Source organism: Pelophylax lessonae, assembly GCF_965119305.1.
Source record: "Pelophylax lessonae genome assembly, chromosome: 2".
Lineage (NCBI taxonomy): Eukaryota > Metazoa > Chordata > Amphibia > Anura > Ranidae > Pelophylax > Pelophylax lessonae.
Window position 1 is genome coordinate 295,395,463 of NC_138769.1, and position 16,764 is coordinate 295,412,226.

General features: G+C 43.3%; 1 protein-coding gene across 1 annotated transcript in view; it reads left to right on the plus strand.

The window, feature by feature from the left end:
- LOC309545509 (glutamine-dependent NAD(+) synthetase-like) overlaps positions 1-16,764 on the plus strand; it is a 46,483-nt gene that overhangs the window by 13,296 nt on the left and 16,423 nt on the right. The window contains exons 5-11 of the mRNA XM_082244722.1: positions 3,480-3,569; positions 7,237-7,288; positions 9,209-9,297; positions 10,438-10,555; positions 10,983-11,114; positions 13,482-13,556; positions 15,417-15,541. Of these exons, the coding sequence (XP_082100848.1) occupies positions 3,480-3,569; positions 7,237-7,288; positions 9,209-9,297; positions 10,438-10,555; positions 10,983-11,114; positions 13,482-13,556; positions 15,417-15,541 (681 nt within the window). The remainder of the gene's footprint in view (positions 1-3,479; positions 3,570-7,236; positions 7,289-9,208; positions 9,298-10,437; positions 10,556-10,982; positions 11,115-13,481; positions 13,557-15,416; positions 15,542-16,764) is intronic.

The window sequence follows — 16,764 nt, forward strand, 5'->3', positions numbered from 1 at the left end:
GATCAGGCTTGGGTAAGTATTAATGGGACTGTGGGGGGGATGTACATTGAAGGTTTTTTACCTTCATGCATTGAATGCATGAGAGTAAAAAACCTTCATCCTTTATAACCACTTTAAAGTGACTACTACCAGCTCATGGGTGCTCAACCTGTGACCTCCAGCTGCTTTGAATCTACAATTCCCATGGGGCATTACATGCCGCTGACAGTTACAAGCAGGGTTTCCAATGGCAGAGGCATGCTAGGGCTTGTAGTTCCACAACAGCTGAAGGGCCACAGGTTGAGCACCTATGAGCTAGATCATCAAGGATCACACCAGTTCAGATTTCGTAGTCCTCTTCAGACAAAAGGCTCCCTGCATATAGCTTCATATTACAGGGAGTGCAGAATTATTAGGCAAATTAGTATTTTTGAGGATTAATTTTATTATTGAACAACAACCAAGTTCTCAATGAACCCAAAAAACTCCTTAATATCAAAGCTGACTATTTTTGGAAGTAGTTTTTAGTTTTTTTTAGTTTTAGCTATTTTAGGGGGATATCTGTGTGTGCAGGTGACTATTACTGTGCATAATTGGCAACTTAACCACTTAAGCCCCGGAAGATTTTACCCCCTTCCTGACCAGGGCCTATTTTGCGATTCGGCACTGCGTGACTTTAACGGACAATTGCGCGGTCATGCGACGCTGTATCTAAACGAATTTGGCGTCCTTTTTTTCCCACAAACAGAGCTTTCTTTTGGTGGTATTTGATCACCTGTGCGATTTTTTGATCATGAGCTATAAACAAAAAAGAGCGTAAATTTTGCAAAAATAGCAATATTTTTCACATTTTTTTTATATGAAATTCCCCCCCAAAAAAATCAAAATTTTTTAACATTTTCGGCCAATTTGTTTTATGCTACCTATGTTTGGTAAAAAAAAATCGCAAAAAGCGTATTTTGATTGGTTTGCGCAAAAGTTATCGCGTTTACTAACAAAGGGAAAGATTTTTGTCATTTTTGTTGTTTTTTTTTTAACGCGTAATGGCGGCGATCTGCGGTTTTTTTTTTTTTTTTTTTTTTTTTTTTTTTTTTTTTTGCGACGGACAGATTGGAACCTTGACTGACATTTTTGACACTTTTGGGGTTACCAGTGACATTTCTACAGTAATCAGTGCTATACATATGCACTGTTACTGTAAAAATACACTGGCAGTGAAGGGGTTAACTTTTTTTGAAAGGGAGGGGCTATATGTGTCCCTAGGGGCGTGCTTTCTACTGTGATTGGCTGTGGCTTCAGATGTATGAACAGTGATCAACGGTTCTACATAGTAGAACCGTATGATCATCCTTCATACACAGGGGAGAATGACAGGCAGCTTGTTTACACAAGCCGCCTGACTTTCTCCCTCTCCCCCGACGATCGCAGAGTGACTGGCGGATATCTGGTCCGCCGGTCACACGCGCGGGGGGGTCCGTGACCACGCGGGAGCGCGCCTCCGGCGGCGCGCGCTCGCTCCCTAGACCCTCACAGGCTAGCGACGTAGACCTACGTCACTTTGCCTGTGAGGGGCTGACCGCCGACGTAGATAGTCGTGCGGCGGTCAGCAAGTGGTTAACAAAAATCAAATATACAGTATACCCATTTCAATTATTTTTTTTTACCAGTGAAACCAATATAACATCTCAACATTCCCAAATATACATTTCGGACATTCAAAAACAAAACAAAAACAAATCAGTGACCAATATAGCCACCTTTCTTTGCAAGGACACTCAAAAGCCTGCCATCCATGGATTCTGTCAGTGTTTTGATCTGTTCACCATCAACATTAAGTGCAGCAGCAACCACAGCCTCCCAGACACTGTTCAGAGAGGTGTACTGTTTTCCCTCCTTGTAAATCTCACATTTGATGATGGACCACAGGTTCTCAATGGGGTTCAGATCAGGTGAACAAGGAGGCCATGTCATTAGCTTTTCTTCTTTTATACCCTTTCTTGCCAGCCACGCTGTGGAGTACTTGGACGCGTGTGATGGAGCATTGTCCTGCATGAAAATCATGTTTTTCTTGAAAGATGCAGACTTCTTCCTGTACCACTGCTTGAAGAAGGTGTCTTCCAGAAACTGGCAGTAGGACTGGGAGTTGAGCTTGACTCCATCCTCAACCCGAAAAGGCCCCACAAGCTCATCTTTGATGATACCAGCCCAAACCAGTACTCCACCTCCACCTTGCTGGCGTCTGAGTCGGACTGGAGCTCTCTGCCCTTTACCAATCCAGCCACGGGCCCATCCATCTGGCCCATCAAGACTCACTCTCATTTCATCAGTCCATAAAACCTTTGAAAAATCAGTCTTGAGATATTTCTTGGCCCAGTCTTGACGTTTCAGCTTGTGTGCCTTGTTCAGTGGTGGTCGTCTTTCAGCCTTTCTTACCTTGGCCATGTCTCTGAGTATTGCACACCTTGTGCTTTTGGGCACTCCAGTGATGTTGCAGCTCTGAAATATGGCCAAACTGGTGGCAAGTGGCATCTTGGCAGCTGCACGCTTGACTTTTCTCAGTTCATGGGCTGTTATTTTGCGCCTTGGTTTTTCCACACGCTTCTTGCGACCCTGTTGACTATTTTGAATGAAATGCTTGATTGTTCGATGATCACGCTTCAGAAGCTTTGTAGTTTTAAGAGTGCTGCATCCCTCTGCAAGATATCTCACTATTTTTGACTTTTCTGAGCCTGTCAAGTCCTTCTTTTGACCCATTTTGCCCAAGGAAAGGAAGTTGCCTAATAATTATGCACACCTGATATAGGGTGTTATAGGGTGTTGATGTCATTAGACCACACCCCTTCTCATTACAGAGATGCACATCACCTAATATGCTTAATTGGTAGTAGGCTTTCGAGCCTATACAGCTTGGAGTAAGACAACCTGCATAAAGAGGATGATGTGGTCAAAATACTCATTTGCCTAATAATTCTGCACTCCCTGTAAAGAACATATCATGGCATTCCTTTTAGATGTGCATTATTCCTGTCGCAACTGGCCAGCAGGGATAAGCGAGGACCATGCACGTCTAAAGGGATGCTGATGTTGCCCTTGTTCACTTAATTATTCCTGTCTGATTTTACTTCCTTGCGATTTAAAGCCAAACTCTGGGGAAACTTAAAAACTATGCCTTGTAGTGCTGCTGGTGCAACGACACTGCAAGCAATAATTTTACAAATTCCCTGTAGTCTGGGTTTAAACAAGTGGGGGGATTGCACCCAGGGAGGACACACACACCCCATGGAATAAAACCCTGGGTAGAATTGAAAACAAGACCGAGTTCTTACCATTGTGTCAATAGTAGGAATATTTCTATAATGTCAGAGTACATGGGCATTTCTAGTTCTCTATTTTCACTTTATTTATTATAATATTTAATCACGCATTTTTTAATGTCTTCCGTTTAAAATCAGTTGGCTCAGTGGTGTTCAAATTTAAATTTGATTTTATTTCTTTCAAAGGAAAATTCTGCTTATCCGACCAAAAACGGTCATGGCGAATGCTGGAAATTACCGGGAGCTGCGCTGGTTTACACCATGGAATAAACCAAGGTATTGTAGAGCAATCTGTATCTGCGTGTTATTACCATTAAAGTGTATGTAAACCCAAACAACAAGCTTCTCTTGTTTGGTCTGTATAATATACCATTTACCCCTTTTCTTCCAGCCACAACATTCCTTTTTAATAGGATGTGTATGCCCAGGGGAAAGGAAGGATCGCCTTATCACATGAGGATTGTGATTGGCTGTCACAGTGGTCACATGATGGGAGCTGATCCTGCCAATTCCCGGTCGTTAGTATGGCCTAAGAACTGTCTGACAGCTTGGTAATTGTGCTGGGAGTGCACTGTGATCGCTCTGTCAGCTCAGAAAGCTCTGCTGTCCATGGGTGTATATGCGGGGTGTGTAGGCTTTAAAGCCTAATCTCTTTGTTGCATCTCTTTGTTGCCGTAAAATCCTTGATCTCAGCCCCTCCCTCTGCAGTATTCGGAGAGGGAAAGTAGAGCTCCGGATGGTCACATGAGTACCCTGCAGCGCTGTAAAGAAGGTAGTTTCCACAATAAAGTTACAAAAAGGAGACACCCTGCACATTAAATAATCTTTTTACAAAATCGATTACATCATTTTACAATGACTTTATCCAAGGTTTATTTTTGGGATTACAGATCGTCATAATGCTGACTCCTGAGCTGACAGGGAGAGAGGAGGAGAGAACTTTTTTTTTAACATTCTATTGTTTTATTCCAAGAACATAGAGAGGGCAAAATGACACAGCACAAGCACGGTGCTGTCTATCATGCTTTTAACCACTTGCCGACCGCCGCACGACTATCTACGTCGGCGGTCAGCCCCTCACAGGCAAAGTGACGTAGGGCTACGTCACTAGCTTGTGAGGGTCTAGGGAGCGAGCGCGCGCCCCCGGAGGCGCGCTCCCGCTCCCGAGTGGTCACGGACCCCTCCGCGCGTGTGACCGGCGGACCCGATGTCCGCCGGCCACTCTGCGATCGGCGGGGGAGAGGGAGAAAGTCAGGCAGCTTGTGTAAACAAGCTGCCTGTCATTCTCCTCGCTGTATGAGAGCTGATCATCTGGATCTACTATGTAGATCCGTTGATCACTCTGCATACAGCTGAAGCCCCAGCCAATCACAGTTAGAATCACGCCCCTAGGGACACACACAGCCCCTCCCTCTCAAATAAAGTTAACCCCTTCACTACCAGTGTATTTTTACAGTAACAGTGCATATGTATAGCACTGATTACTGTAGAAATGTCACTGGTAACCCCAAAAGTGTCAAAAATGTCAGTCAAGGGTCCGATCTGTCCGCCGCAATGTCGCAGTACCGCAAAAAAAATCGCAGATCACCGCCATTACGCGTTAAAAAAAAAAACAACAAAAATGACAAAAATCTTTCCCTTAGTTAGTAAACGCAATAACTTTTGCGCAAACCAATCAAAATACGCTTTTTGCGATTTTTTTTTTACCAAACATAGGTAGCATAAAACAAATTGGCCGAAAATTTTAAAAAATTTTGATTTTTACATTTTTTTTGGGGGAATTTCATATAAAAAAAAGGGAAAAATATTGCTATTTTTGCAAAATGGACGCTCTTTTTTTGTTTATAGCGCGTGATCAAAAAATCGCACAGGTGATCAAATACCGCCAAAAGAAAGCTCTGTTTGTGGGAAAAAAAGGACGCCAAATTCGTTTAGGTACAGCGTCGCACGACCGCGCAATTCTCCGTTAAAGTCACGCAGTGCCGAATCGCAAAGTACCCCCTGGTCGGAATGGGGGTAAAATCTTCCGGGGCTTAAGTGGTTAAAGGATCAGGATATTTATTTATTTATTTTAGGGTTACAATCACTTGAAGATCATCATTGTACATACCGTAAATAAATAAGACATCCCCTGAAAATAAGCCCTAGTGTGTTTTTTGCAGCCAAAATTAATATAAGACCCGGTCTTCTTTTCAGGGAAACATGGGTATGCCTTATAAGGGGAGCAAAAGGTTAAAGTGTTTCAATATATTGATTCCATAAGTGCAACAAATTACGAGAATCAGATCTGTCCTGTGTCCTCTGCGCACTTTGTGAGTTATCACACACAGCCCCCACCCCACTTATTGTGGACTACAGAATGATTATCCTTTATGGTGTAGATATCTGAGAGTGGGAGTGGTTGAGTAGTTTAGCAAAGACAGTGATATACATCCACATCAGTCCCTGACTCTGCACAGTACCATGTCTGTTGTCCTTTATGCTGGGAGTAATTCTCATTAACTGTTCTTATTCTGTATGTATGGACCCAGCACAGTACTATTTCTCTTGTCCTTTATGCTGGGTGTAATTCTCAGTATCTGCCCCTATTCTGTATGTATGGACACTGCACAGTACCACTTCTCTTGTCCTGTATGCTGGGTGTAATTCTCAGTATCTGTTCTTATTCTGTATATATGGACCCTGCACAGTACCACTTCTCTTATCCCGGCTATAATTCTCAGTATCTGTCCTTATTCTGTATGTATGGACCCTGCACAGTACCACTTCTCTTATCCCCTATGCCAGGTAAAATTTTCTCAGTATCTGTCCTTATTCTGTATGTATGGACGCTGCACAGTAGCACTTCTCGTGTCCGATATGCTGAGTGTACTTCTCAGTATCTGTTCCTGTTCTATATGTATAGACTCTGCTCAGTACCATTTCTCTTGTCCTGTATGCCGGGTGTAATTCTCAGCATCTGTCCTTATTCTGTATGTATGGACGCTGCACAGTACCACTTCTGTTGTGCTGTATGCTGTATTCTCGGAATCCGTTGCTATTCTGTACTTATGTACACTGAAAAGTACCACTTCTCTTGTCCTTGCTGGGTCTTTGAAGCATTTGGCGCCAATTATTTTATTTAAAAAGACTTTTACTTGGTACCTGATCCCCAGATTGAAAATATCTGTAAGCCCCTTCCTGGAGGAAACCCTCACATACACAGGGAATGTGCGATCTCCTTGCAAATTTGTGTCCTGACTGGGACAGGTAGATAGGGAGGCGGATTCATGGATAGGGAGGCAGGCGGATTCATGGATAGGGAGGCAGATCCATGGAGCCACGAGGCGGATTCACGGATTGGGAGGCGGATTCACGGATCGGGAGGTCGATCCACATGAAAAGCCTGTGCCATACACTGACATCCCTTTTCAGATTAGGTGCAAGGAGTGTCCAGATGATTAAATGGGAGAAGCATTCTGCGTGTCTTTCTGCCGGTCAGGCAGGGAATCCATTTGGTTGGTCCAAACCAGCAGTATGGTTAGGACATCATGATATGTCTGCTTCTCACCAGCCCCAGGCATGAGCATTGTCCAGGTATATGTGACAGTGGGAGAATGTCCCAGCACCTGCCCTACCCTCATCCAGTATAAATAGGCTCTGAAGTTCAAAAGGCCCCTGTGCAGCTGCCCAATTTATACAAATCGTAGGCCCACCTATGGGAAGAGAACACAGTGTGTTGTTGATCTGTTCTTAACTGCAGTGTAGCCTGCAGTGAGGTCCAGGATCTGGCTGTACTCTCTGCCATGAGTGGTTAATTAGAATTGCAGGCAAAAAAACAAATCTGTTTTGTATTTGAGATGCATTTTAGCTGTTGTAAAAATGTTATGAATCTCTTGTTAGCCTTCTGTATGCTTTTCTCACAAATATTACAATGTAATCGGCGTCTTTCTTCATTGTTTAGAGAAGTTGAAGATCACTTCCTTCCACGAACTATTCAGGAAATCACCGGGCAGGTGGGAATGTGTGTTTTATTATTGTACTTATAAAAAAATGTTAGCTCTGACATATAAGAGCCGCCATCACTTTGTAAAAATGCGAGCGCCAAGAATGCCATGCTAATCCTTGCTGCACAACCATCCAATCACTGACCTGGAATCAGAATGCAGGTCGGGGGTTGGGGTTCGGCAGCTACATGTTGGGTCAGTGACTCCCCAGATAGTAATTTTGGTCTGCCACTCCATACTGTACTTCTATGGTTTGAGCTACTGTTGGGTTCCAGGATAGTAAAGCCACGATAAAGAGGACAACCTCAGAGACTGCAATGGCAGCAATATTTCTATCATCGACAGGTGCCTTTTAAAGAAAAGTTACAATTGGGCTTATGTTATATTTCTGAACATTGATTTTAACTACTTGACCTCCTAAAAGGTTTTACCGCCTTCATGACCAGGGCATTTTTTTTTCTATTCCGCACTGCGCTACTTGAACTGGCAATTGCGTGGTAATGCAATACCATTTTTTTTTTTTATTCTTTAATGAATAAGCAAAAAAAAGATTGAAAACTGAAAAAATATATATTTTTTTGCTTTTTGTTATAAAACATTTCCAAAAAAAATCGAATTTCTTCATAAATTTAGGCCCAAATGTATTCTGCTACATGCCTTTGGTAAAAAAACAAATCCCAATAAGTGTAGCATCTACAAACTATAGTATATATACTGGAATTTACGCAGGTAATGAACAAAGAACTATAAATTCATACTATAGGATCACTAAGACAACCCGAATACCATGCTGTTTACCTTAAACCAGTGTTTCCCAATTGGTGTTCACTAGGGTTCCGCAAGAACAAAATTGGGGTTCTGCGGCATTTTACCACATCCAAGATGGCCGCCGCTACCTGCTGTTTCCGACCTTCCGGTCAGAAGAAATTGTGGGAGCGTGATCTTAAGCCCACCTTGCCGTCAGCCCGCCTTGCCGTCAGAGACATTGAAAGACTTGTTGAGGGGCATTGAAATTCTCTGTCAGGGACATTAAAGGGCTCTGTAAGAGACATTAAAAAGCTCTTTGAGTGGCATTGAAATTATCTGCTAGGGACATTAGAAGGCTTTGTAAGGGACATTACAAAGCCTTTTAATTTGTGTAAAGCGATTGGCGCTCATCCTCGAACCTTCATAATGTCCAAATTGGGCCCAAAGTGTCAATATTTGGTGTGACCACCATTATTTTCCAGCACTGCCTTAACCCTCTTGGGCATGGAGTTCACCAGAGCTTCACAGGTTGCCACTGAAGTCCTCTTCCACTCCTCCATGATGACATCACAGAGCTGGTGGCTGTTAAAGACCTTGCGCTCCTCCACCTTCCATTTGAGGATGCCCCACAGATGCTCAATAGGGGTTTAGGTCTGGAGACATGCTTGGCCAGTCCATCACCCTTACCCTCAGGCTCTTTAGCAAGGCAGTGATCATCTTGGATAACACCAAATGTAACACACCTGCTCCCCATTCACACCTGAGACGTTGTAACACTTAACGAGTCACATGACACCAGGAGAGAAATTTGCTAATTGGGCCCAATTTGGACATTTTCACTTAGGGGTGTACTCACTTTTGTTGCCAGCAGTTTAGACATTAATGGCTGTGTGTTATTTTGAGGGGACAGCAAATTTACACTGTTATACAAGCTGTACACTCACTACTTTACATTGTAGCAAAGTGTCATTTCATCAGTGTTGTCACATGAAAAGATATAATAAAATATTTACAAACATGTGAGGGGTGTACTAACTTTTGTGTGATACAGTGTGTGTGTGTGTGTGTGTGTATATATATATATATATATATATATATATATATATACTATAACATACAGTGTAATATACATAATTTATTATTATTATTATTACATGCTGTTGTGTTTTGATTACCCTGTAGGACACGGTACCATTTGGTGATGCAGTTCTGGCAACTAAAGACACCTGTCTAGGATCAGAAATCTGTGAAGAGTTGTGGGCACCAAATAGGTAATATTGGGAGTCTACAATACACATCGAAAAGGTGTTAGTGCCATATAGTGTTAATAGTACACATCTTATTCCATTCATTTAAAAGTTTACACTGTTAAACATTTATATTGCTTTCCCTTTAAATAGATAGTAATAACATGCTCCGATATGGAAATGTTAATAGTCTCTTGTAAGAACCTGTATCTCAACTCTTACAGTAATATAGTAGTAAAGACCTACTGCTAAGGGATAGATGTGTGTGCAGTTATTTGTATTCTCTCCCTGTCACATCAGAGGTGTCAGCCCAGTAGTAGGCTGTAGGACCTCCCAAAGAACCTAATTTTCCACTGTCTGAGCTCAGAAATTATAATATACATTCTGTCTGGGCTGCTGGAGGAGGGTAAAACTGTCAATCAACAAAGTCTGGTCATAAGAAAGCATTAGGGATGCAATGGTCCGATATTGGGATCGGATATCGGCACCAATACTGCCAAAATAGCTGGATCGGGGGATCGGTAAAATTAACCGATCCACGGGCCCATCCGGTTAGGCTGTCCCTTACTTGCACGGAGACGCTACCTCCTGTATAGGTCCGGCTCACAGGCGGAGTGATATCAGATGCACTCCGCCTGTGAATGGAGGAGCCATACACATGAAGCAGTGGCTTTGCTCTGTACTGCAGTCACATGCATATTGTGTAAAAGTCGGATTGGTGCACCCCTAGAAAGCATACCAGTCTGTGTGCTCCAGCATACTGTAACTGGCCATTCCCTCATCACAGAACTTGTTCACAAAAAAAAAAAGACCCATTCAGAGAACTGCGTTTTCCATTTCAACCCCTTAATATGCTGTCAGCTGTTGAATTTTCTTTGGGCTGGAGTTGGTCTCTTTCTTATCACTTATATACTACATGCAGTGCAATACGTTGTAAAGCACAATAGTACCTTGAGGTTTGTATTCTCTTCCCTGACTTAGGAGGGCTTCCTCCAAGTGCACCTTTACTCCTAGAGGTCAAAAACATACTAGTAGTTTGGCTAACCTGTGAACAGATGTTGATATGAATGGACAACATGCAGCATATAAAGCAGTGCAGAATATGCTGGCAGCTGTATAAATGTGGAATAGTAATACATAAATAATTCTTTGTCTGTCTCACAGTCCTCACATTGATATGGGCCTGGATGGGGTAGAGATATTTACCAATGCTTCTGGAAGTCATCATGAACTGAGAAAAGCCTACTTACGTGTTGATCTCGTCAAATCTACATCCACAAAAGTATGTTCTGTTTGAATGAATTGCATATTTAGGTGGAATATCCCTTTAGAAGTTCCATAATAAGTATTAACATATTAGGGGGGGAATTTAAAAAAGGCAAAGAGCAAGGACCAAAGTGAATAATCCATAGAAATCAATCAAATAGTATGTTTCTAAATGTGTTCTAAATTGATAGAAAGTTCACTCTGGGATTACTGCCCTACGAGTACACTCTGGGATTACTGCCCTACAAGTACACTCTGGGGCTACAACCTCAATTCCTACACTCTGGTGTTACGTCCCGGACTAATAACTCAATGCTTCTTGCACTGCCTTATGCTTGCAGTGTAAATATATATATATATATATATATATATATATAATATTTTTTTTTTTTTTCTTATTTTAACCTTCCATCCAATTTTCCATCCTTTATTGTTATTTACAGAATGGTGGGATCTACTTACTCTCCAATCTCAGAGGCTGTGATAGTGACCGGCTCTACTTTGATGGCTGTGCCATGATATCCATCAATGGAGACATTGTAGCCCAAGGCGCTCAATTTTCTTTACAAAATGTGGTAAGGTCATTTCATTTCCAGTTGCTCATCTGAAACAAAGTGGGTACAGGCAGAACAGCAGTGATGTGGTGACAGGTGTAACAAAAATTGATTGTTCTAGTTAGTTTATTTCTAGCTAGACCCTTCCTGTTTCCTCCATTTCTCTCTTCTCTTTCTGTCTTACCTCTTTATATATAATATTTGTCTTTCTTTTGCTCTCTTTATCATCCCTCTCTCAATTATTTTATTTAATCTTTCTTTTCTTCCTCCCCTCCCCTTCCCTTCCCTTCCTTCCTCCTCTTCCCTTCCCTTCCTTCCTCCTCTTCCCTTCCCTTCCTTCCTCCTCTTCCCTTCCCTTCCTTCCTCCTCTTCCCTTCCCTTCCTTCCTCCTCTTCCCTTCCTTCCTTCCTTCCTTCCTTCCTTCCTTCCTCCTCTTCCATTCCCTCCTCACCTCCCCTCTCCCCTCTCCGTCCCTCCCCTTCCCTCTCTGTCCCTCCCCTTCCCTCTCCGTCCCTCCCCTTCCCTCTCCGTCCCTCTCTGTCCCTCTCCGTCCCTCCCCTTCCCTCTCCGTCCCTCTCCGTCCCTCCCCTCCTCTCCGTCCCTCTCCGTCCCTCCCCTCCTCTCCGTCCCTCCCCTCCTCTCCGTCCCTCTCCGTCCCTCCCCTCCTTCCCTCCCCTCCTCTCCTTCCCTCCCCTCCTCTCCGTCCCTCCCCTCCTCTCCGTCCCTCCCCTTCCCTCCCCTCCTCTCCGTCCCTCCCCTTCCCTCCCCTCCTCTCCGTCCCTCCCCCTTCCCTCCCCTTTCCTCTCCGTCCCTCTCTGTCCCTCTCCGTCCCTCTCCGTCCCTCCCCTTCCCTCTCCGTCCCTCCCCTCCCATCCTCTCCGTCCCTCCCCTCCTCTCCGTCCCTCTCCGTCCCTCCCCTCCTCTCCGTCCCTCCCCTCCTCTCCGTCCCTCCCCTCCTCTCCGTCCCTCTTCGTCCCTCTCCGTCCCTCCCCTCCTCTCCGTCCCTCCCCTTCCCTCCCCTCCTCTCCGTCCCTCCCCTTCCCTCCCCTCCTCTCCGTCCCTCCCCTTCCCTCCCCTCCTCTCCGTCCCTCCCCTCCTCTCCGTCCCTCCCCTACCCTCCCCTCCTCTCCGTCCCTCCCCTTCCCTCCTCTCCTCTCCGTCCCTCCCCTTCCCTCCTCTCCTCTCCGTCCCTCCCCTTCCCTCCCCTCCTCTCCGTCCCTCCTTCCCTCCCCTCCCTCCTCTCCGTCCCTCCTTCCCTCCCCTTCCCCTCCCTTCCCTTCCTTCCTTCCCCTCCCATCCCCTTCCTTCCTTCCTTCCTTCCTATCCCTTTCCCTCCTCCTCCCTCCCCTTCCCTTCTTACTTCCCTTCCTTCTCCCTCTGTTTGAACTGTAACTGTCCGGGGTGGACTCTGTCAAGCGGATCCACCTGCTCAGCGGATGGATCTCTGGGATCAGGCAGATGACAGGTTCGTGTCCGCTCCGCTGTGGAGAGCTGACATGAACAAAGTCTGCTGTCCTCTATGTCAGTGGTTCTCAAATCCGGTCCTCGGGACCCACTAACAGGCCAGATTTTAAGTATTACCTTGGGGGATGCAGACTAGAATACTGCAATCACTGAGAAGCAAATGAGATCACCTGTGATGTAATTTAGTTATCTTGCAAACCTGGCCTGTTGGTGGGTCCCGAGGACCGGATTTGAGAACCACTGCTCTATGTGGTGGTTGGATATAAAAGGACCGATTTGTCAGTTTCCATCCGACTGTCATCCGATTCACTGGAATGATAAGGGATCCCCAATCTGCCTGTCTTTAGCGATCAGGATTGGATTGGATGCCGACAGGTGTCAGCGGACACATGTCTGCTGACACCTGCCGCTCCATAGAGAGCAATGGATGGTCTGATTGGGTCCGCCTAAAAAAACTGACAGGTGGACCCCATTGGTCCGTCAGTTTGAAAGGGGCCTTATGGTGCTGCACATGTGATCAGTTATGACTTCAGCCATTTGATTGTTTCACAGTTTGGTTTGAGAGCACAAGCAATATGACAGGCATGCCTGGAATATAACTGTTATTTGAAACTGTTAAAAAAAATAATGGGTTTAGTTCCACTATAAGTTCTCTTGCTATTGTCACTAGGGGGGTTTTTGTAAATGGCTCAAACTTGTGGTTTTCCTGTATTCTGCATTTATAGAGAGCATTTCCTCAAAAATTCAGTTGGGCTTTGTATTTGGTCCTGGCCACCTCAGTTCACACAGACAAGCCGGTATTGGCAACAAGCTTTTGAAATTGTTATCTGAAAAAATAGGAAGCCAATGTAACCTTATTTTTGTACATCAGTTTATCTAAAGGAAAATAAAAGGTGTAATTATTCTCCCATTGTGTTTTGACAGGAGGTCCTCACTGCCACATTAGACTTGGAAGATGTCCGTAGCTACAGGGCCCATACCTCCTCACGGTGTATATCGGTAAGGAATTCATTGCCATGCAGTACTTTTCAGTAGGAAACTACTCTCGTCCACTAACCAAAACTTTATGCATGTATACACCTGTTCATTCGTATCTGACTCTTGGTGATTCTGTGGGCCAGCCCACATAAAAGACTTGTTCATAGACTTTTTTTAGCCAATTTTTACAAAGTAGGGCTGTCAGGTCTTTTCTCAACTCTAACCAATTGCTTAGCTGGGACTGCCATGTTTCAGAATGTGATAACACATGTGCATGGTTAATTTATACACCCATACTAGTGCCAAACTGGACCGGGGGCCAATTAACCTACCAGCATGTTTGCGGAGTGTGGGAGGATAGTGGAACCAAGGACCCCCTAAGCCACTGTTCCACCCACAACTTTATAGCTGGATCCCAAATAGCGTACAATCTTAGGGGAACTTATTAGGACAGAACTGCCATTGCCAACTTATTTTTGATGGTACAAGCTCTGAGATAGCCTTTGTCATCATTGCTTCACTATTTCAAATGGACTGTCATGATAAACGGAAAGTCTGCTTAGATAAAGGCCCTTGACCACCTGTATTAAAAATGTGCATGCACAGTGGTAGAAAAAAAAAGATAGCATTTGAAAATAGTAAAGATAGTAATAAAAAAAAAAAAAGGTGACCTCAGGAGCGGGGTTACATCTCATTGCTTCACCACTTTGTCTAGCTATAAATTGGAGATAAATATCCACAATTCTAGCAGCGCAAAATTCCTACATGTATATATAAAGTGCATACGTATCAGAAATAAAAAATCTCCTGTGCATATAAAGTGCTTAAGTGAAAAGAAATCACCCTCAAAGTGTATCCATTTTAGGCATACCAATACATATGCTTAGATGTAGTACTGTGCAAAATTCCAAATAAACATAAAATCATAACAATGGTGCCAATATAATAGATGAATATATATATAACAAATGTGCAATAAATAAAGTGGCACTGTGCTCTGTGCAGAATATCCACTCAATGTCCAACAACTGTGTGTAAAAATTTGTTAAAATACACAAGCAAAATATCATTGCCCTATGGGCATCATGCAGCCAAATAAACTGCTAACATATACTGTCCCCTGCCGAAATGCACTAATTACCGTGTTAAAAGTCAGCTTGACGTGTTTCGTCATTACGTTGACGTCTTCGGAAGCTCAGGAATGTGCAAGAAGAGCTGGGTGCTCAAAATCCTGTAAGAAGTCACTCTGCACTGCAATGGAGCTAAGACTATGCTGTCCATAGGGTGACAATGTTACTGGGATTTCATTGCAGTGCAAATGACATTGTCACCCTGTTGATAGGAAAATGAATGGATAAAATAAGAGGTGGTAAAGCTATGCTAGGAATGAGAAAAAAAAACAACTGCTCAGTCAATTGCTAGTGACAGATTGTACCATGTGCAGTTAGTTTTTTTCTTTCTTTATTTTTCTCATAGTTTCATGTTCGAAAAGTAATAGATCTGAGAACAGCTACATTTGTTTAAAAAGGGTATGCTGATTTTGTGTAGAAAAAAAGTGTGGGAGCCCTTAGTGATAAGCATTGCTGGACCGTCAGCAGGATTAACACATCAGTGTGGGCATGTATGGGACACTGGTCATATGGCATTAATCAGCTTGGTTTATATATTTTAATAATTGAAGATTTTTTTTCCTTTCCTTTTTCCATTTTATTCATTTAACCCTGTGCCTGATCTTTGGATATTTCTACTTATCGTTTGCTAAAGCAACAGTCCAAACATTTGTTGAACTTTCTAAAAAGTCAAGAGTTCTTATACAAAAATGTATGAACTGATCTCTAAAGATGAAGTTGTTTGTGGTTACTTTATCATTGCTCTGTGCAGGCCAGCAGAGTGACCCCGTTTCACAGAGTACATGTGGACTTTTCCCTCTCCTCATTTGATGATGTATATACTCCCACATCTGAGCCAATCCAATGGAAGTACCACAGCCCTGAGGAGGAAATCAGGTATTATAGGGATCCGATCTACTGCTCTGCTTATCGTAAACTGATGAAATTTAATCTTTCTGCCTACTATAGAGCAGCCCATAGATTATGCAGATTTCTTTCCTTCCACCTCATGTGCAAGTAAAGAAAATTGCTTGATTCCCCCATCAACATAGTCACTGTTAATCGGGGAATCCCTCCTGCAGCGCTATTGCTTTGCCAGCGGGGGGCGCGGGGAGCCTTCCCTGCCTGCAGAACACAATAGTCCTTGCTGGCAGCTATAGCTAGCTGCCCGCAGTGATCGCAAGAAAAAAATCAGACAGGCTGGTTTTACTGAAGTCAAATGATGGATCAACTTTAGTAACGCCAGCCTTCCCATAGACGGATCAAATCTTGGCTAGTCCCTGCTGAACCGGTTGAGATTTGATCCATCTATGGCCATCTTAAATTGCTTCATATTACTGCTTTTTCCACTGAACCTCTCCATTTTGTGAAAACCCTTATCTATCCTATAGAATTTCATCAAAGATGGGTCTCTTTGATATAAGAACCATAGTGTTTCAAACGTTTTGGGGGTTGCCATTAAAGGACATATCCTTGATGAAATTCTGGGCAATAGATTTGGTTTTCTCAAAATGAAGGGATTCTAATCCTATAAGAGAGATATCCAGGAATAAAGCAAAATGATTTATCTTTGCAACCCCTAGGTCTAAAAATGTGCATTTGGATTCTAATTGATTTATATCAGACTTTTAGTGTATAATTTTTTTTTTTTTTTTTTAAATGGCAACATTTTATATTTATATACTGTATATAGCAATAGAGCAGTATATTTCTTGATGATTATTATGAACATTCATTTTATTGGTAGATATGCTTTTTGACCAGTAGATGGCAATAGAGAGGTGTGACACATTTAGGTTGTTGCTATTAATGGGTATTGGTTAATCGTGTGTGCACTTTGCATTATAACGGAAAATTTATATCAATACTTACCGTAATTTTCCTTTCCTGATAGAACTCCATGGCAGCACACGTATGGGTAGGCTCCGCCTCCTCTCCTACCCTATAGGACCCCACTCCCATAAATTTTTGCTCCAAGCCAGGAGCCGTGTTCCATATATAGACTACTCCAGCAGATGGGAGGGAACTCCTGCTGCCATGGAGTTCTATCAGGAAAGGAAAATTACGGTAAGTATTGATATAAATTTTCCGTTTTCCTGACAGACTCCATGGCAGCACAC